At 33.1% G+C, this 21,779-nt stretch overlaps 1 protein-coding gene and 1 pseudogene across 1 annotated transcript; both read right to left on the bottom strand.

Moving 5' to 3' along the window:
* Positions 1 to 1,551: 1,551 nt before the first annotated feature.
* Positions 1,552 to 3,492, bottom strand: LOC121786516 (annotated as a pseudogene).
* Positions 3,493 to 16,292: 12,800 nt separating this feature from the next.
* LOC121786400 (zinc finger protein SHOOT GRAVITROPISM 5-like) lies at positions 16,293 to 17,052 on the bottom strand. The gene has a single exon (XM_042185030.1). The coding sequence runs from the start codon at positions 16,872 to 16,874 to the stop codon at positions 16,479 to 16,481; it is 396 nt and encodes a 131-aa protein (XP_042040964.1). The 5' UTR covers positions 16,875 to 17,052; the 3' UTR covers positions 16,293 to 16,478.
* Positions 17,053 to 21,779: the final 4,727 nt, after the last annotated feature.

Consider the following 21,779-nt stretch of genomic DNA (forward strand, 5'->3'; position numbering starts at 1 on the left):
TTAGAAGTTTTAAGGTGGGTGAAATAATTAGTTGGGCCTGGAAAATAAAATAAGAACTTGGGCCAGGTTAAAATAAATCTTTGGGCTGATAATTTAATTCCTTGTGGGAAATTATTTAATTAAATTCCGGAATAATAATTGAAGTATGAATAATTTATCCCAAGTCTGGAATATATAATTTTCTTAACAATAGGGAAATAGTTGCGATAATTCAGTTATGCGCTTGAATAAATTTTGGGAACTAATTTGACATCGTGATGGAAAATACGAGGAGCCAACAGAGGAATTATGGGCGTAAGCGGCCGACCGGCATCGCCCCGCGACGCCTCGGGCGGCCGCTAAGGAAATGGAAAGAAAGAGGGAGACGGAGTTCTCAAGTCACAGAAATAATTAAGTTAATAAAGAAGTGCTGTTAATTAAATTTTCTAATTTAATTAATATGCAAGTTTCTAAAATTCTTCTGACGGTGAACAAATGATAAAAGAAATAAAGTAGGAGCATGCATTCTTATAAGTATGTGAATTTCTCGAGTCTTATTAGTACGTTGTTTGTTTTCAAAAAGGTTATCTCCGTAAGTAAGGTCGGAGTAAGAAATTCAAGTTAAAGGAACTAAACGAACCAGGTGAACTTTCTTATACTAAAAATACAAATCGTATTTTATGAAAATCACGAACACATGTTCGTGAGTTTTAAAGATGTTGTCTTGCCATAAATGTTTTGTGTATGATGCCTATCTGTTTGGCTAAGGCCAAGTGACTTATGAATGATGATATATGTGAATCGATTCGATTTTGAGTCCTGGTAGGGTGGTGTCCCTACTGGGAACCTCTGACCGTGAACGGGCAGAGAAGGTGACCGAGGAAGGTGGCCACCTTCCCGGCACATGAATGTAAGGTGACCGTGGGAGAACACCATCTCCACGGCACAATGTGATCAGATATGGCAAGGAATGGGAAGAACTTAGACTGCGCAGTCGAATAAAGATTTTTAGTAAACTCGGGTCTTTTAAATAAAACCCCTGAGTGTTACTGTGATGATGGCTTGACAATATTTTCAAAAGTATATTTGTATTTTCGGCAATGTGTTCACCGAGTACTTTCTGTACTCAGCCCTGCATATATTTCTAAATGTGCAGGTTGAGTAGCGAAGTGGTGGAGGAAGTGCTATTGAAACAGGACATTTAATTCAGTCAGATTTTGACTCTCGGAGGTTCATGTCTTCATACATGGAACCGCGTTCATTTGCTTCCGTTGTGCATCTTAAAAGACTCAAGTCTATTTTGTTCAAAACTCTGATTTATTTCGAGCTATTCCCATTTGTTTCGGGTTGTGGTTGAGTTGTGTTGATTTTCCCCTTTCTTCCCCGCTTCTTTAATCCTCCCCTAGTCTCGATCAACCGTGTTTTCTATCCTTAGAAAATGCGGTCGTGACAAATGTACCCAAAAAAACAATAGTAATAACAAGTAGAAAGATACAATAACTTCTTCACATTAACAAATATAAATAAATTAAGCAAACTGTTACACTAGAATTGAAATGATCCCACCTTTATGATCTTGAAACCAAGAACAAATTAACCAAAATCATTACAAGATCAATTCCAACTCCCATGCTTTCTCCTCCTCAGATTTCTCTCAGTTCAATACCTACCTCCATGCACCTGAATCCAAAGCAAACCAATACTCATCATAAACTTGTACCTACAAAAAAAAATAGAACAAAAAAAAAGGTAATTAAAGTAACCTCAAATCCAACCAATGATCTACAATAGTTGGTGTTAGTAAGCACAGTGCTGGATGATCCACACTCACTATCCTTGAGTGAAACTGATGATCTATCAAGCTTCACTGACCAAGGATAGTGAGCCACGTGCGACGACGACCTCTGCATCCTGACTGCCCTAGGCACGTTGCGACCCTCTATGGAGGGCCTCCTGCTCTCCAGCACAGGGCCCCCTCAGGGGGCCTCTGCCTGGGGACGCTGTGGGACCGGACTTTAGCCATAGACGACTGTGTGTTGGCCATGTAGCCGGGGCAGTCGTTGCAGAGGGACTCTGCGTACTCTGACCTCGGGTATGAGAAGGGGAGGCGGGCCTCCTCGGCCTTGGATAGGACGGCCGAGTAGCACTGCAGGGGGCTGCTCTCTGCCGTCCCCAGCGAGCTTGTTATGTCTGACTCGTGATGATCTTGCTTGCTCTGTTTCGGGCTCTTGTTGCGGGCTTGTAGTCGCCTTGATCCATCTCCACGATCTTCACGTTCTCTTCCAGCCCGAAATCCTGTTTGATGGCAACAAATTATGTGATGATACAAATACGGGATGCCTGGTTCACACCAGCGGTTCCGGTTTAGAACCGGAATCAGTATATCGGTTCTACTAGTCCGGTTCCAATTCATTGGCAAGAATATTTGTAATAAGTTGTGAAAATAGGATAAAAATAAATAAATAACATTGGCAAACGACAAAAAAAAATGGTTGGCTTGAACCCGAGACCACCATTCCTTTGTCGGGTTGGTTACGGTTCCAAAATTTTCAGAACTAGAACCGCCAATTCTTGACTTTGGCATATTAAATCAAGCAAATAAAACAAGCTAAAACAGAGTATTCATTTGCAACCACATTCTTGAATCTTGATAGTTTGTGATGATGTATGTTGAAGTAATTGATTTGTTGAAAGAAAAGAAAGAAACACTTACTTGATAATTGGAATTCTTAAACATATTTTCATGGGTAGATTTTCTGTGAGTATAGTTGGTTTGATCAAGAAATTGGGAATCTTGAGCAGCCATCTTCTGCCTCTGGGCTCTGGCTCTGGTCTTCACGGCCACCAGCGCCTGCATACACCGCAGCGTCGCCGTCCCTTGCTTCCTCACCAAATGCCCCCTCACCAACGCCTGCAGCTTCACCAATCCTCTCAACGCATTCAAAGCTTTTCTAGCCTTCACCCAAAGAATAGAAAAATATTATAGTAAATGATATCGAAAAAGAGAGTCCATTTGGTCTATAAACCAATATCAGTATCCTTTTATAGTAGTATGTAACAATACGAAACACACCAAATAGCCGCGAAAAACAGCTTGGATCCGCGACCTCTTCCTCGGCCTTGTGATCGGTGGGCGGGGCGGGTTCATTTTCGATGGGGATGGGATCGTGGTGCTTGGGCGGAGCGGAGGCGGAGGAGCGGCGGAAGCTCCAGCGGCGCTTCTCTTTAGGGGTGGTGGTGGAGGAGATGGGAGATGAGGGGCGGTGGTCGGTGCCTGAGATTTGGTCGATTTCTCTCTCTTTTACCTTTTCTTTCTTGGTAGTCAAGATGTTTCTTAGCCATCTTCCTGTTTTCCCCATCTCTCTCTCTGAGACTCTGAATCTTTGGAGTTGAATTCGGACAAAACTAGCTTTGCATATATATGATAATTGTAAGCTTATAATATATGATTATCGGTGGAGAAGAAACAGGGAGGAAACAGCCCCATGCTTGCATGTTCTAACTCATTTTTCTCGTTATAAATTGAAACACGTTGATAAAGGGATTGAATCTTGATTTGTTGGCACTAGCTAAATAGTAGTAAACCATACTAATTTAAATAACTCGGAAATGCAAACAAGCTCCCAATTTCTTCTAATTATGTGATCATTGTGTTTTAAAAAATTCAATAACTAACCACTATGAATTAGTAGAAAATGAGATGAGGCATGACTTCATAATGGAGGAATTTTATTTTACTATTATTCTAAAAAAATTATTCATTTCTTGTAGCTTTTATAACTTCACTTTCATCACTTTTGAGGTTTTTTGTGCATCTTGATGAGATGGATTCTAACGCTAACTAATTTTCATTCACTTTTTTTCTAAAGCCGGCTCTGGTCTGTTACTTAATGGAAAAGATTATTCCCTAAAATAAAGATGTGAAAGATATGAAAATGTATGGTTAATTGCTAAAAAAATTATCAGTTTTGATTTTAATTTTAGCACGTTTTAAAAAATGCTTCAATAATATCAACACATTTTGATTACTAGCAAAATTATCATGCCCTATAAAACTTCAACATTTCTTTTAAGATCTAAGTATCTAACGGTTTGTTTTCCGATAATTTCATGTCATAAATGAAAATTTTATGCTACGCCTTTTTTCTATTGTCAGAAAATTTGGGCCATATTCTACTTCTGCCACTTACAAATTACAGAAGAAAAGAAATATAATTAATTTATACAGTATATTTTTTTAAAGTATGGTGAACAACAAAATAACTACATTAGAGGGACTAAATTTAGTAGGACTAACAATTTGATTAAAATTAAAACATTGGGGAGAGTTTTATGGGATCTAGCACGTGGTCACATCTCCAATGCCCAGCTGGGGTGATATATAATTACTCTTTTAGGCACATTGCCCTATTAATAACCCTATCTATTTCATACTATTATTAATGTACTTTGATACTGATACATGCATTTATCTTCACGTACAAGCATTTATTTTATGCACATAATTTATACGAAACCAAGATATGTGTAATTTTTTGGTGGCAAATTATTAATCATGCCCAACCATAAGCTGCAAATTATTCAATTCTATTATGTCTTGAATTAAATTCAGACATTATTTTATCTCAAATAATTTTCAGTTTCACTTAGTTGCCACTAAAATATTAACTTAGATTAGCATGAATAATCTACTAATTTTCAGTTTCTATTTATATGTTCTCTCAATTGTGAAAAGTAAGTAATATGAGGATCATAGGCAAAATAGAAACTGAAAATTAGTAAGTGAATTAGTAAGTTATAGTATGAGTTAATCATATTTGGTCTGCAATATTTGTACATTCATTGATAGCTTAATTAAATGATTAGGATCAAGTGGTGGCTTGTGGAAGATGGTTGTGCCAACATGCATGATCATGATCAACAAAGACATATGGAAGTCAACTCTCGTGACAACAAGAATCATAGTGGCGTCTGGCGAATAATCATTAGTTACTAACATGCCACATTTGGGAGCCATCTCGGAGTGGTGGCTTGTCAAATAATCAGTCGTGATCAACGCGTGGTCGTGAGAAACGACTATTAAAGACTTTAATGTCCCACATTGATTATAAACGAGAATAGTGTAAGATTTGTAGATCAAATAGATTTTTTCTGCTATAATAAATGATTCTTTTTGTCTTGCAGTCTTCTGTTTAAGATCTACTACTATAATATATCACTTGCTTATTTACTTAATCTTTCTATTAAGGCACAACAATATTATCAATATTCAAATTAAATATCGCAAATTTGGGTACTTTGATTCACTTTCGTATTTAATTAATCTCTATAAGTCACAGCAAACTAAACTAATATTATCAATATCCAAATATCGCAAACTTGGGTACATTGATTCTCTCACGACATTTTTTATTACCAGTCTCAACACACACACACACACTCTATATATATATATATATATACGCTAGTACTACTATGTAGAAAAATTTTGTTATTTTGATGAGTCGTACCTAATGACCAATAATTTGTCTATTTGCTCTCAATTTAGACTCGAATTGTCATCTTGTATTAATAATAGGTATTTGGAATTAATGATTAAATAGCTATAATTAGTTGTGAATCACATGGATTGATTGTTTGATTGTTTCCCCTTTGACTTGATTGGTTTGTCGTTAAGAAGCGGCTAAATTCAATAAATTACTTCTTGGCATTTGGAATTTCGGATTACAATTAATGATATAAAATTCAACCTTTAGTATAAGATGATTTTTAAATTTATATTAATTCAACTTTATTTTATTTAAATTGATCGAGTGGCTAATTAATGAAATAAATGTGTAATTTGATGGAAAAATGAATCTCATCTAGAAAACTACTAGGAGTAATACAAAAAGTATATTATTAAGAAGTATAAATTTTAGCTTTGTAACTTTATTAACTAATAACAATCACAACACAATGACTGATCAATTGTTAACTTATTATTTAATTGTTAACTATAACTAATTTAAGATCATATAATTTTAGAAATCTTGTGGTCTACAAATTGTCATGTGTAATTTCATTTTTTATTTTTTAATATTAAAAAAATAATAGCAACTATCAAATTTAGGGTTTAGAAACACAATGTTAATACAGTGTATGAAATACATCAACACAAAGACATGACAATGTCAATACAATTTCATATTGACATTGTACAAACATTGTATTGACATATTATGTTCCGTGTATTGATATAAAGCTGTTAACGAAATTTAAGAAATTTTTTTATTTTTTTTCAAATTTTGACATCAGAACATATGTAAGTGAGGTCTCGTTAAAATCTTTACGAAATTATCTTTTATTTGATATATGTTGTGCGAAAAAATAATTTAAATCGAGAAAGTTATATGTGTTTTAAAACTATGAGATATTTTTCAAAAGATAGTTATAACTAATTTGTTGTAAATTGACCTTAATACCCTTATTGACGTTTTTTGTTGATCGTATTGACATTTTGGGGCTGATGATCTAGACCCTTGATTTGAATATCTAATGACTATTATTTAATTGAATAATGCTATGTAGCCATAATGTGGCCAGCCACACAATGACATTTTTGTAAATAATTATAAAAGTCAATATAATAAATTAATAGTAATAGTTAGTGCTAACATAATTTTACTTAATTACCCTTTTCTCAAATTTCACTTCAAATTTAAAGTCATTCTTAATTACCAGTCCTATTCATTCTTACCGTTGATAAAGTCAAATATTCATTCTTCACTGTCTATCAATATTAATTTCCTCACCCCCAATTTATTTGAACAAGATTCAGCCATCCAAATTTTTGTAAACCTAATTAATTTTTTCATCAGTTTTTGTTATTTAAATTTACATTTTAATTAACTTTGTAATTAATAGTATTAGTTTTTATTATATTACACCAACTTAGGATACATAATTATTTTTAAAAAATCCATTATCACTTTTATAAGATAAAATTGATTATTGGAGCTGATAAATTTAAAAATAAGGTATGTCGTTTTTTTCAAATAAATAATAGTATCATATATTATAAAATTGGAAGACTAAATCTCATTGGTTAATATTCAAGTAATAAATTACTCCAGTAGTATATATTAAAAAATTACGTGACACCGTGTTATGGATCTTCAAATCGTATACCACAACATATTAGTATAATTTAATTGGTGGAGTACTTTAATTGTTTTGTATCCAAATTTCAAACCATAACTCATCTTAATGATTTTAAAGAAGTTGCACCACCCTTTGCTATACCACGTACGTAACTCTAATGATAAAAGGATTTTTTCTAAAAAGATGATGGTCGAATAAATATTTTTAGAAAATTATGATTAAGTGGAAGTCATTTGTTTGTGCTAAACTCATAGTCCATAAAGTCACATTAGTAATTTGATAATTTGATGTAGTTCGCAGAGATAGAAGTTGATGGTTAGGCCAAAAAATTGGACACTAGAAAATTAGTTTTACGTAGTTATACAATAGTATTGCGGTCAAAGACTTAAAATTATCATTCTATTCTATGCAATGGGAATGGGGTAAATTAGTCTTGAAAATTTGATAATTTTAAGATGAATCAATTTCAAGTAAAATAGCATTAAATACATAAATTTTTATTAATATTTTATGTTTATGGCTGGCCACATTATGGCCATTTAGCATCACTCTATTTAATTATAGTTAGCAGTTAAGTATTGAGTTGGCAATATAACACTCCCCTCACAACACATCTATATCAAATTTTACTTGAGGGTTGCGTTAGTGTGCTAACTGATTTACAGTAATAACTACTAATAACTTTCAATTTTGTGTATTAAAATTATCTACACAAGGACATAATTATATCAATACAACATGTAAATTTAAATATCAATACAAAGATATAAGTTTATCAACACAAGAAGATTGATAAATTTGTGTCTTTGTATTAATATTTTTAACATACAAAATTGATATTAGTTATTAGTGTGATTTAGTTAGTATTTGATATGTGATTTAGTTAGTATTTGATACACACCTTTTACTTAATATATAATTTCTTTTCCTCGGTTCTACGTCTCTATCATAGAGCTTACTCAGTTTCATTCCTCATTAATGAATTTAGTTAGAGCTAATAAACTGTGGAATAAAAATCAAGTTTCGGATATTACTTATTAGTATGTACATTATTGCATAATTTGCCATCATCACAATGAGAATAAGATGTTTGGACGTATTGTTCTTCTATTGATGAAAAGAGCTCGTATGATAGCAATAAATTTTTGAGAAAACAATGTCAAATTTGCAAAAGCTAGTTCTCCAATCCCAAATATCACTATGATATATAGTCTCTATTTTTCTAGAAATGGTATGCTCACGTAATCAGTAATTATTATTATTATATAGTTTTCAATTTCCATATACTTAGAAAAAACATTCACCACTCGTGCAATGAACATAGTAATTTATTTATACAACACTGTGGTTAAATGAGAATCCATTTTAATACTACTCCATAAAATGGCCTGTTTACTTTAAATGACTAGATAAATATTGGTAGGTTTTATAATTATGTTTGGAGCATATAAATTTATATTTTTGTTGAAAAATGTTAACTATGAATTAGTATATGAACAGTTTGATTGAATAAATTGATGGTAAAGATATCATCCCGATAATCACACGACGTAATCTAACTAATGCGTGTTCCTTTTTACCGAGTTGACATATTACCCTTTCTTGATAGTATAATATTCAATCATGCCCTCAAACATTTAAATTGTAAATACCTACGTACTACCCCAAAATAAGTACTAATTTCTTTTTTAGTTCGTCCCATAAAATATCTCATTTTAATTTATAAAAAGTTGACATGTATGTTGACAGGTACGTCAATTTATTTACAACTTATATCATTAGTGTTCACCATTAGACACTACCCCGTAATAATAATGTGGATCACACAATCCATTAACACTATTTATACTACAATTCTCATTATCCCTTTTGCTTTATCATTTATGCATTAATTTTCGTGTCGTCCAAAATGTCATTATTTTGGGACGGAGAGAGTATTAGTTAGCATTTAATTTATTTATATTTATTCAGTGTATTGGCTTGACTTGATAGGTTGATACCTACTCGCTTATACATTGAAACTGATTTTGCATGTGGCGTTGTGGATATTGCTGGTTGAAATTTACATGTATTATTCGAGTCTCAATTATTTAATTTATGATGATTTTTAAGGCATTTTGTTTGGGACTACAATCTGTATGTGCACATGGTTGATTTGTTTTCATATTTGATTACAATTTACAATCTTAATTATGTCTGTTTGTCTGTATTGATGCAATCAGTGTTAGGGGTCTGTATTTGAGTGTTGCTATGAGTATGGCCTTTTCTGACGCACCAGATAAATCATAGCCCCACAATATATTTATTTAACTACACAACAAAGCATATCTGAAATTTACATTTCATATAATTTTTTTAAAATAATGAGTAATAAAGGTATATGTCGAAATTGAATGTGGCTGAAGGCTGATACAAAATTGAGGCCCATATTTAGCGATCAAGTAGGCCCGTCTCGTATAACAGGCCGGGCTTGGATTGAATTATTTTTTAAATTAGAGCTTTAAGCACAACCGATTTGGGCCCATTATGAGCTACAGAAGTTGGTACAACAAAGTCCATGCAGATATAATGTTTTTTTATGAGGTTTGATTGAAAGATATCATCCTTTATTATATTTTGGGAAAATCAATTGGTTGCCTAGTGACTTTATGACATAAACTTAACGAAATATAAATACATCCTTTTAGTGAAAATGTCTAAATTAAAATGTATATATAACCGTAGGCTAAAAAGAACTAGAGATTCTCAAATAATTAAAGAAAAAGGGTAGAATTTGAATTTCTTTCGTTTAAAATATATGGATTAAATGTAGTGTTTACTTAGAAAATGGGTGAGGCTTGAGCTTCGTTGTCGGCCACCAGCAATATTTTAATTTCTTTCACTGAATAAATTTTCTATATGTATCAATTACTTTTGGAAAGTAAAATCATTATATTTCAGTATAGGATTAATTTAGAATAATATTCTCGCTGCAAAATTTTATGGGTTTTTTTAAATTATATTTTAGTTTAACATATTGTTCGACTATATCCAAAAGACCAAAACCATTCGAGCATCTTACTTAAAATTTGCTATGCTTTTATTCTTTTGATTTTTTAATTAAATTGACTCGACACATGTTCAATCTATATAAAACATTCGAAGTTACGTACATAGTTTATTATACTCAATGGCGGATCCAGGAATTAAAAATCGTGGAGTCGAACGAGAAAATAAATATAATAGTATTTAAATATATGTGTTTAATAAAAATACATTACATATGAAAAATGAAATATATACATCTTATGTTAAATGTGGTAACTGATATATAATATTCATATCAAAACTATGAATAGCGTGAATATACTTGTCTTAGACTTTTGTCATTATGAATAATAGGGTAAGATTCTTCAGCATCATTATTCATATATGGAATCTCAAAAGTCCAAACTAGAACAGTAAAGTACCCTAAAGTCTCACTTCCACATTCAATTAATTTCAAATTTAAATATTTCTCCCACATATAAATGGATAGCATAGCACCAATCACATGGTCTGCCTAGCTATTATAATGAGTATATTTTTCCATGAAATTATTACTTACCACAGTGATAGGCATAGTAATTTCTATAATAAAGTAAAATTAGACACTTTATCTACTTAATTGAGTTCCATTCTGCATGAAAAATCTAAAATTAAAATTTTATCTCACTAATTTACTTTATGGTTATAAAAAATGGGTTAGATTTCTGTCACAATAGCAAATATTGTAATGTCACGACCGCCCATACTAGGGGTACTATAAACGAGGAGATCGTGACCACGAGATAGCAATAAAGGCAATATTTAAGGACGACAGTTCATAAGAAAGACTCAAATAGCTTAAAAGGATAATATTAAAAGTTAAACAACGAGATTTTAGCTTAAAGAAACTTAATATTACAAATTTATTGTTAATTAGTCAAGACTTAGCAAATGATTCTTCAAAAGAAGCAGCGGAGAAAAATAAATGTCAAAATCCAATTAACTTCCAAAAGAAAAACACTTGGTTTAGGTTACGAAGAACCATTTTGGAGTAATGAAGTAAACAACGGATTAAAGTCTAACAGAATTTGACATACTCAAAACAGTACGAAATAAAGTAAGGTCTTGAGGCATGGTTCAAAAATATAGCAGCGGAAATAAGGTTTCAAAGAGAGTCAAGGATGACGCCTGTGTATGAAGACACAACGCATCCAAATTCCCTAGGCCGACTCAACATCCACCGCAACATCCCGCTCAACCTGCACATAGGGAAAACACATGCAGGGCTGAGTACTTGTTGTACTCAATGGGCTCATGCCGAAAACATTTTATATAGTTATGTCATCCATACCAGTGGTCTCGAGTTTTATATGTAGTTAAGAAATATCACGAGAACACAAAAATATTTCAAAGTCTGGCCAGACAATCAATCTCCCCACTTTCTCATCAATCATTCAATCACATCCTTTTTCCATAGTGCGACGAAAGTGTGGCCACACTATTCGCCCATGAGACCGGCCGACTAGCAAGGACGGCTCGCGATCCCACCTGTGTACACTAGCCTGATAGGGTTTGCGGCCTTACTCAGACCCGAATTCGTTTAACATGGCCCTATAGCCTAATGAAGCGCACTCACAAACTAGGCATCAGGCACAATCTCATCATCAAAACAAACATGACATGACATAACACTTTAAACCACCCTTATTACACCATAATCATACTTTTGAAAGCGTAAAAGAGTTTAGTAAAAGAAAACCCACCTCGTTTGCTTAAACAATTCAATATCCACTTAAGGCAACCCTCGTTCCTTGTGCTCACGTACACACAATAACCCTTGCCAAACCACAATACAATTCAGCCTTCCATCAATCCACATTATCATGCATGTCCTATTGTTCCTTTTATCATTCTCTTAAAATTTTTTTTAATTAAAATTTGGGTAATTTTGTTTATCATTCTCTTAAATTACCCATCCCAACATTCATCAACATAAGGAAAACATGTCATAATATTTCTCAACGTGTCACACATAATCACGTCATAGGATACATTCCTAAAACATACATGCATCATATAATTCACTCAACTTGGCAACAAGTGATATTTTTACATAACAACGAATCTGGCAGAACTGCGCAGTTGGTTTGTAAAATCACCAAAAATCCATCCGATGTTAAATGAGGCTGAAATTTTCACAAAACACAGAAGACACTTCAAATTTCATCCAGTCAAAAATTCACATCAAGATAAGGCCATTTGTTCGGTCAAATCAAAACGAAACTCTCTGGGCAAGAATACAAGTTTCTGGCAGAATTGCGCAGTCAACTTCAAAAATTTATTAAAACTTCATCTCTTGTCAAAAGGGGCTGAAATTCACACACAACATAGAAAACACCTTGAAGTTTACTCAGTTAAAAATTCGCACCAAAATAAGATCGTTTGGTCAGCCAAATACACGTCGGAATCCACTGTCCGAACACCACAGTTTTCAGGCTTCACAATTTCGAGATCAGGGTTTCTTCCTCATTCATCAAAAACACAATTTTTCATGCTTCCAACACACAATCATGCTTCAAAAGGTTCTCACAGTCATGTTCTCATATATTCACACATCATTCACCAAAGATTCATTCAAACTTCACACATATTCATTCAAAATTGCATATTCACAATTGTTCTCATACAAACACAAATTCCCACCGATTAATTATGCGATTTAAGATTCCTACACTCACTATATGCATGAAGGAATCAAGAACAAGGTTTCAATGGAGAAGATGAGGAAAAGATTCAATTATACCTTCTTGAATAAAAACCAAACGGTAGAAGCAAAGATTGATGCGATTCGTCGGGAACTCTTGAAAATCAAACTCCAATGGAAGCAAGAACAAGGATTGGAAGAAATTTTGGAGAGGATGAAGAGGGGGCGAAAATCTTGATGGTAGCTCTTTGTTTTTGTTGGTGAAGTAAAAGAATATGGAATGTAATGGAAGCTATATATATATATAGACAAAAGAGAAACAAAAAGCATGGGATGAACAAATTCTCCCATCTCGTCATTTCGAAACGACGGTTATTAAATGCGGCCGTCGTTTGGAAAGCGTGAAATTTCGTTTGGAGTTGAACCGTCGTTCGTAGAACGCGAACCGTCGTTTGGAAAAATAATATTGCGGTTTCCCAATATCCCAATCATTATTAAAATGAGAAAATTTGCAATAATAGCCCATTCAAAAAAGTAAATTTACAATTTTGAAAAAAGAAATTAATTACACTTAAATTATACGTACTCCATATTGATGCAACTTAACTTTAATCTACATATATTTACTAATTTATTTAATATTATTGGAAATTCAAAATCATCATTTAAAAACTAGATAACACTAAATGCTCATGATCAAAGTCTTGATATTAGTATTAGGCAGAATGATTCAATGTGAACATGATATAAAGTCGATTAATGCATTATATGATTATTATTGATGTCACTTTAAATTTTTGGTATTTACGTAAATAATAGCACCAAATCTACCTGTATGTGCGCTGACTTCTTTATTCATAGTTGACTACTTGTATTTTACATAAATATCAGTGGTCAAATACGATCTTAACTATCTTGTTTTTTTAATCTTAATATAATTACAACCGCTATTAAAGATATTAAATTGATTTCAAAACACATTTCAGATGGCAACCCAGATCTTAACGATGGCTCAGTCGAACAACTCTTGGGAAATCTCCAAATTTATCATGCTTAATTTTTATATTATTTTAATTATTTAATTAAGGTGATGTCATCTTGCTTAAATAATCCACTCATGTATATTACACACTAAGATACATTTGTTTCAGATTATTTATTTCCATATTTTATTTTCACACTTTGTTAGGCCCAGGTAATGTATTGGTATATAAAGATACGAAAGCGGAAAATCAATTTTGATGTTTGGTATATACATAATATTCAAAATAATGTGTAAAAGAACTTTTCGTGTTACTATACTTTACCTAATTGTGATATATATTCTCTCTGTTTGCCATTTCATATTTCACTTTTTTTTTATTTTCTGTTAAATATTTCATTTCAATTTTACTATTTTTGATAAATTTACTCAAATTCTGTTATTAAAGTATGATCTAGTCACTAACTTTTTTTTACATATTTTTTTATACATGCATTTTAGTTGTGTTGTTATTAATTTGGACCTTCCGTGAATTAAGCTTAGTAAAGAGAAACCGATTTAATTATGATGTCAATCAATTTACTTGTTTTATTAACATATTTAAATTGATGTGAACACAGATAAAAAAATCTACCCAAAAAAATATAAAATAAAATAAAATCTACCTAAACAATGAGGAGTTGTAGAAGAAATAAAAAAAATAAAATCGAAAAGAAATGAGTCAAAATTAGGCTCGTATTAAAGAATTAAATCATCACAACATAACAAAAATCGAATATAAACAAAGTCATAAAAAATCGCCATCATATCCACAGGTGAACCAAATTCCAAGAGAAACCTTAACCAAATCCAATGTCAATAACAACGGCTATCACACCAATCTAACACGATTCCATATAGCGAAAATAGAATTAGTTTAGGATTTACGGTTTTGGGACCACACATATCACTAAATTTGGCTACCAAACTACTCCATTAAAGCCTAATAATTTTGCTATGTTGGACTTATCAACACTAGCAAACGCGCCCTTAATATATACACCCTCCATCCCATACTAGATGGGCACACTTAGGACTTAGGAAATTACATGAGATTTTAGGAAATGTTGTTTGTATGTTAGACTCAGAAAAAAATAATATATTTATATTAATGTCAAATTGAACTTTTAAAAAAAAAAGTGTGCCATATATTATGGACAGAGTGAGTAGTATATAAATAAACCTTGTAAAGTTAAATTGACAAGGTAAAATTAGACGAGATACACAACAAGCATTTATTACTCGTTTAAGTATGTTCAATTGTTAGGTTTAGTTTTAACTTTCCAAAAGTATCAATTCCACATATTAGCACTTAATTAAATTTGATAATAACCGTATATTAGACACAAATATTAAAGGAAATGAAAAGAAAAAAAATAAAGAAAAAGTAAACCAAACTTTTGTCGCTGCATCCAATATCTATGTGTGTGTGTATATATATATATATGATATGGCCATGGCAAAGAGAAGGGAAATGCTCCCTAATTGGTTAGCAGATTATATAATGCCACGTGTATTGTCATGTATGATCAAAAAATTAGTTAGCTTAGGTGTAGTGGTATGAGTATCACATCATTAACAAATACTACTGCATTATTGCATTCATTGACAACTGCTTAGAAATTATATGGCGTAATAAAAACTAGTACTACTACATGTTAAATCAATACAAATGCTAACATGATTAAATGATTTCTTTTACAATTAGGTCCGATAATATATTTTAATAATGTATATGCCGACAAGCTTTTTTAGCATCATATAGAGGAAAATGGTCAGATTACTAGTATATTTTAGGAGTAAATATATTCTTTCAAACAACTCAAGATAACTTTTTAGTTGACCATTTACTTTTCCAACAAAATGTGGATGTGTAAAGAGGCCTCATATCCAATCCCCTATTCCAACTAAGCAGCAATAAGGCAATAACCATAGCAACAAATTAAATAGAGATTAGCATGTCCAGTGATCACACTCCCTTACATCGAATTCATCTCATACAAAACGATCCCTTGGTCATACACGTTTCAGATTCAACACTGCATATACTAGCTATTCCTTACGACCTTTTTTTTACTTTTTTTTAATTATATTTGTTAATATTTTTTTAAGTGAAATTGATTTTTTTAATAAAAATACTAAGTAATTTTTGGTGTAGATAATTAAACAAAATATGATAAGAACAAACATTTTAGATCATTTTTGGTCATATAACTTAAAGATAGATAAGTTATCTGCCGAAATGTGTACGAACTCCAAGATAAAGGAAATAGAGGACCACTCTAGCTAACTGGCTGTTCCTTTTTTACTAGACTAGTAATCAATCTATTGTATTGGTCTATGAATACCCTTAAATTCAATCTATATATACACAGAAGAAGTAGTGCTATTGCCTATGGATTTGTCAGAATTCAGAGCTTTGAGAATGAGAGCATCAACTTTAGCATCTCAAAAGTGATGATGAATTACAGATACATGGGAAGTAAGAAAATCAAGTACATCTTCAATCATGAAGCTTTATTTTTGCACATGAAAAACTGAATGTTATAATTTTCTTCATAGTACATGTGCTGGAATTCATTACAGCAAAGAAAATTAAACCTAGTAAAACACAGTTAGCAGATTTTAAGGTCTAAAGGTGTTGTGCCTGCAGGAGTGGCAGGTGGCAGAGAGGGAATCCATCATCTCCTTGATCCTCTCGGCTCTCTGCACCTCCTCTCGTGCCCTCTCCCACATGGCGCGTGCGCGTGCGAACTCGCTCTGCGCCATCTTCATCTCCCGCCTCGTCAGCTCCCTCACGCGCTCCGCGTACGCCTTCTCCATGGCCGCCAGCCGAATCTGCTCCGCCCCCTGCCACTTGAGAGCCTCCACGCCCGCGGCCTTCCGCATCTTCCTCATCGCCACGCACTCCGGCTTGTTCAGGCTTATGGATAGCTGGAGGTCGAGTGGCGGTGGATTGTGATCGGGAGAAGAGGTGGCGGTGTAGGAGAAGAGCTGCATCTCTTGATGGTTTCCTTCCATGTGGAGAGAAGGAGGAATGTTGTGTGATGTATGTTTGGTTTAGGAAAATGAGGGTGATGTGTTGTGTGTATATATAAGGGTTTGCTAAAAAGGGCTTAACTTAATTACAGTATTCAGTCCATTTTCCCATGCAGGGAGATAGAGAGAGGAGAGGGGACCAACAATCATTCTAATTCTTGCATCTTCCTATGAATTATCAATGGATCTTAGTTCACATTCCCTGGTGTTGGCCTGTGACCTAAGTATTTTTAATTTAAAGGAAGATTTGTTGGGATTCAAAGTTCAAACTTCATCTCACATCGGGTAATAATTAAAAATTGCAAACCCAATAGATAGTGTTCCAAGATCAAAATCATGTGCGCTTATTGAAGATCTGTGGTGACATGTGACCTATGTAATTTTAGTGTAATGAAACCAAGGAATAACTTAAAGTTGCAAACTCCATAGTGTTCCAAAAACAAAACCATGAGGGCGCTCAATCAAAGAATTATTCTAATAATCAAATTCACTGCTCCCCTTCTCAAGTAAAAAAAAAGAGAGTTTGTCTCATCATTAAGTGTTTCCGAATAAATAATTTTGGACATATGAAATTAATTAATAACGTGGCGATAAAAAATTTGTTGTATATATTATTGGTTGATTGGACAGCAACTCGTACCTTCAATTTGAGAAATACTTCCTCCGTCCATGAAATGTTGGCCACTTTTCTTATTTCTGTCCATCCGCAAAATATTACACTACAAAAAAACGCAAATTAGTGACAGAATTAGTGACGGTAGCTGAAATTTCAAGAATTAGTAACAGATAAGTGACTGAGAAAAGTCAGTCACTAATTGGTGACAGAATTATCCGTCACTAATCCGAATTTACCATGGCGGCCACCTTTGATTTCCTAAATTTTTACTAACAAGCTTTTTATTGACGGATCTGTCACTAATTAGTCTGTCATGAAATCTGTTAAGTGCCTAAATTTTGCTGATTAGTGACGGACAATTCCGTCACTAAATTGCGTGTTTTTTTGTAGTGTTATCCACTTTGATTTTATTTTATATTTTTGGTAAATAGAGTCAACTTTCCACTAACTCATTAGTCATTACACTCACATACTATTACTAATACATAAATGTGGAACTCACATCCCACTAACTTTTTCTTCACATTTCTTAAAACCAGTGACGAGTCAAATATGGATAACATTTCGCAGATGGAGGAAGTATAAGTGGTATCTTATATACGTACAATGGGTATACAAAACATATTCTCGTGCATGATCGGATTAGACTATTTACTTGACTATATATGTTCATAAAATATTATTATTGCATATATATATGGAGTATATCTATAATAGTGTACAAATGTATGCTTACATCGAAAAACATATAATAGTGGAATAGTACACACAGTTGCTGTCATGTTGGCAATAATATATTACAAGAGATCAGTATAATTCTCATATAGTTTCTTATATAAGGTGGTCCAATCAAATGAATAGAGAAGTACATGACAACTAGTGTACCTCACTGCCTAGAATCCAAAAACTTGCTCATATAATTCAAAAATATCTATTCATCAATTGACCTTCTCCGAATAAAATTATGCCGACAAACATTAATGTCCATATAATTTTGATTATTAATATTAGTCTAGAATCTAGTGAGTATAATACTGAAAATCGATTTCATTTTTTAAGTTGCTAATTTTGCCGATGAGATGTAACTAAATTGGCAAAATTGAGGCACCCAACATCATTTTGGACGTTCAATTCAATATAGGTGATGGATTTTCTTTTCAGTCGTTTTCATTTGTTCTAATTTGTGCTAGTTTGACCATGTTAGAAATTTTAGAATGCTTTGTCATATAAGAGTAATACTATAATTATGACAATGGTATTTGATTTGATGAATTGGACAGTACTGACGCTTATTAACGATGTTCGATTGAATAAATATATATTGCTTGAATTAAAATATACTCCTACTAAATACTTCTTCTTAGACACAAAAGTCCAAAAATTGGCGAGTGGCAAACATAAAAGGCCCATCACATTGATTTTGTAGTTTGAACATAGTTTGAAGTCTTTGGATCACTCATTTTTTTATGGTGTAATATCAACAAATCTTTGTTAACATATGCTGCTGCCAGTTTTGTTATTAGAATTTCAAATGCTATGATTTGGGTAGTGATAAATAATTATAATTATATTTATATTTGCTTGTTTTATTTTAGGGTTAGTTTAGGTTTCTATCGGTATCCTGTTCTCAAATCTATCTCAATCTTTAGAGCATCCACAACCGTGCTCTTGCCAGCGGCACGGTTGTGGGCCCGGGCGGTACTATTCATGCCTGCTCTCTGGCAAGAGCACAACACCCACAACTGTGCTCTTCCGCAAGGACGAGCACAATTAATATAAAATTCAATTACACAACAACATTTTCATAATACTAAAATTCATTAAAAAAACCACAATAAAAATTACAAATTACAAATAAAATAAAAAGACATAATTAAAATCCTAAAAATTAAAAATTACATAATTAAAATACTAAAAATTAAAAATTACATAATTAAACTCCTAAAAATTACATAATTGTGTAGTGAAAGTGTGAATTTTTGGGAGTGAAATTGGGGGTATTTATAGATGAAAGTGTGTATTTTTGGGGTAAAAAAAATAAAAAAAAAATTAAAAAGTGGGGAAAAACGGTTATAAACGGATATAATTTTTTGGGGAAGTGAAATTTTTTTTTTTATTTTTTATCGGTTTTTTTAATAAAAAACCGATTTTTTTTAAAAAAAATAAAAAATTGTTTGAAACCAACGGCTATGCCGTTGGCGAATGGGAGAGTGACACGTGTGCGTCCGCTGGCACGGACGTGCTCGATACATCGAGCAGCGCCGTGCCAGCGGCGCGGTTGCAGCGGTGGCGGTTCTTCGCCTTGCCGCTGGCACGGACGGCGGTGGCGCCAACCGCCACCGCTGCGGATGCTCTTATAAAATGAGTATCAATTTTTTCAAACTCTTCTATTAAATTTATTCTTGGATTTAATTTTCGGCATCACATTAGTCATATGGCTTGCCAAAGCTTATGTGTATATTCTTTGAGGTGTCTAAAAAATAAAACAAAAATCTTTCTGCAGGAATAAAATCATTGTAGACGTATTAGAATAGATTTCACTCAATACTCAACAACCGCTTGTTCACGTAAAAAAACTATGTATTCTTTACTTGCTTTCGGTTAAATTCTCTAAATTCCGTCCCACATCGACTTGGTGAAGATCCAATCTAATCTATATAAGTGTGGATAACCCTCCCACTTATGAGGCCTTTTAAGGGGTGAGTGGCTCATTTTTAATATAGTATCAAAGCGGGCCCAAGTCGATGATGGTTTTCTCTTTATCTCTTATCTACCTCACGAGTGGAAGACCGATGTCCTTTCCGGCCCACATCGATGATGGTTTCTTTTGCATTGCCTACCCACGTGATGGAAGACCGATGTCCTTTCCGGCCCACACGTGAGGGGGCGTGTTAAATTCTCTAAATTCCGTCCCACATCGACTTGGTGAAGATCACATCTAATCTATAACACGTGAGGGGGCGTGTTAAATTCTCTAAATTCCGTCCCACATCGACTTGGTGAAGATCACATCTAATCTATATAAGTGTGGATAACCCACGTGATGGAAGACCGATGTCCTTTCCGGCACACACGTGAGGGGGCGTGTTAAATTCTCTAAATTCCGTCCCACATCGACTTGGTGAAGATCACATCTAATCTATATAAGTGTGGATAACCCTCCCCTTATGACCCCTTTTAAGGGGTGAGTGGCCCATTTCTAATACTTTCAAATATTTAAACCCTAGTTTCTCCAATCCCCAGAAACCTTGCAAATCTTTACGTAAATTTATTCTAGAAACAAAGGATTCCTCACTACCAAGTACCAACAGCATGAGTTGAAGCCATAGGTTATGTCCACGTTGTTTGAAGAAAAAATTTGTTTATTGTTGTTTTGCAATATTGAAAGGTAATAGGTTATTATCCATATATCTCAGTTGTGTGTATTTAGGGCTCGTTTGATTCGTGGATAGAATATAATAAGATAGTTACCTTAAGATAGTGTTTTTTTGTAGTTGTTTGATTAATGAGATAGTTTACGAAATTATTGTGTAGATAGAATGAAAAAGGACAAAAATACCCTTGTTACAATGGGTAAATTATTTTGTACTCCCTCTGTCCTTAATAATTCGTCACCGTTTTACCCGGCACAGATTTTAAGAAATGTAATACAAAGTGAGTTGAAAAAGTTGATGGTAGGTGGGTCCTACTTTTATATATTAATTTTATAGTAAAATGTGAGTGTAAATGAGTTAGTGGAATGTAGGGTCCACTATAAAAAAAGGTAAAAGTGAAAGGTGATAAATTTTTAGGGACGGACGAAAAAAGAAATATGTGACAAATATTCAGGGACGGAGGGAGTACTATAACTTATCTAAATTTGTGCTTCATTACTTAATTGGTCTTTAATTATCATTGATTACAAAAATTATTACATATTAACATAACTCAAAACTGTAGTAATGGTTGTGTAAATTGTCAAATCACAAAAAATTGTCAAAATTTATTAGATCACTAATTAATCCACAAATTAGCTAATTATTAAGTACTCTAATTTTGTAATTAACTGAATCAATTTGTGCTAAATAGCAAATTTTAAATTGATTATTGAAGAAATCAACCGTGACTTTCTTGTTGGTCTAAGACAGTACACCAGTTGAGGAAGAAGCTCAGCTCTATCGTCACTGTCTAAATTCGAGCAAGATGAAAACATTCAACCATCACAAAAATCGAATGAACGATTACCAAAATTCCAGCAGATTAGAACAACACTCTTTTACTTATTTATATGC

The sequence above is a fragment of the Salvia splendens genome, chromosome 22 (genome assembly GCF_004379255.2).
Source record: "Salvia splendens isolate huo1 chromosome 22, SspV2, whole genome shotgun sequence".
Taxonomy (NCBI): Eukaryota; Viridiplantae; Streptophyta; class Magnoliopsida; order Lamiales; family Lamiaceae; genus Salvia; species Salvia splendens.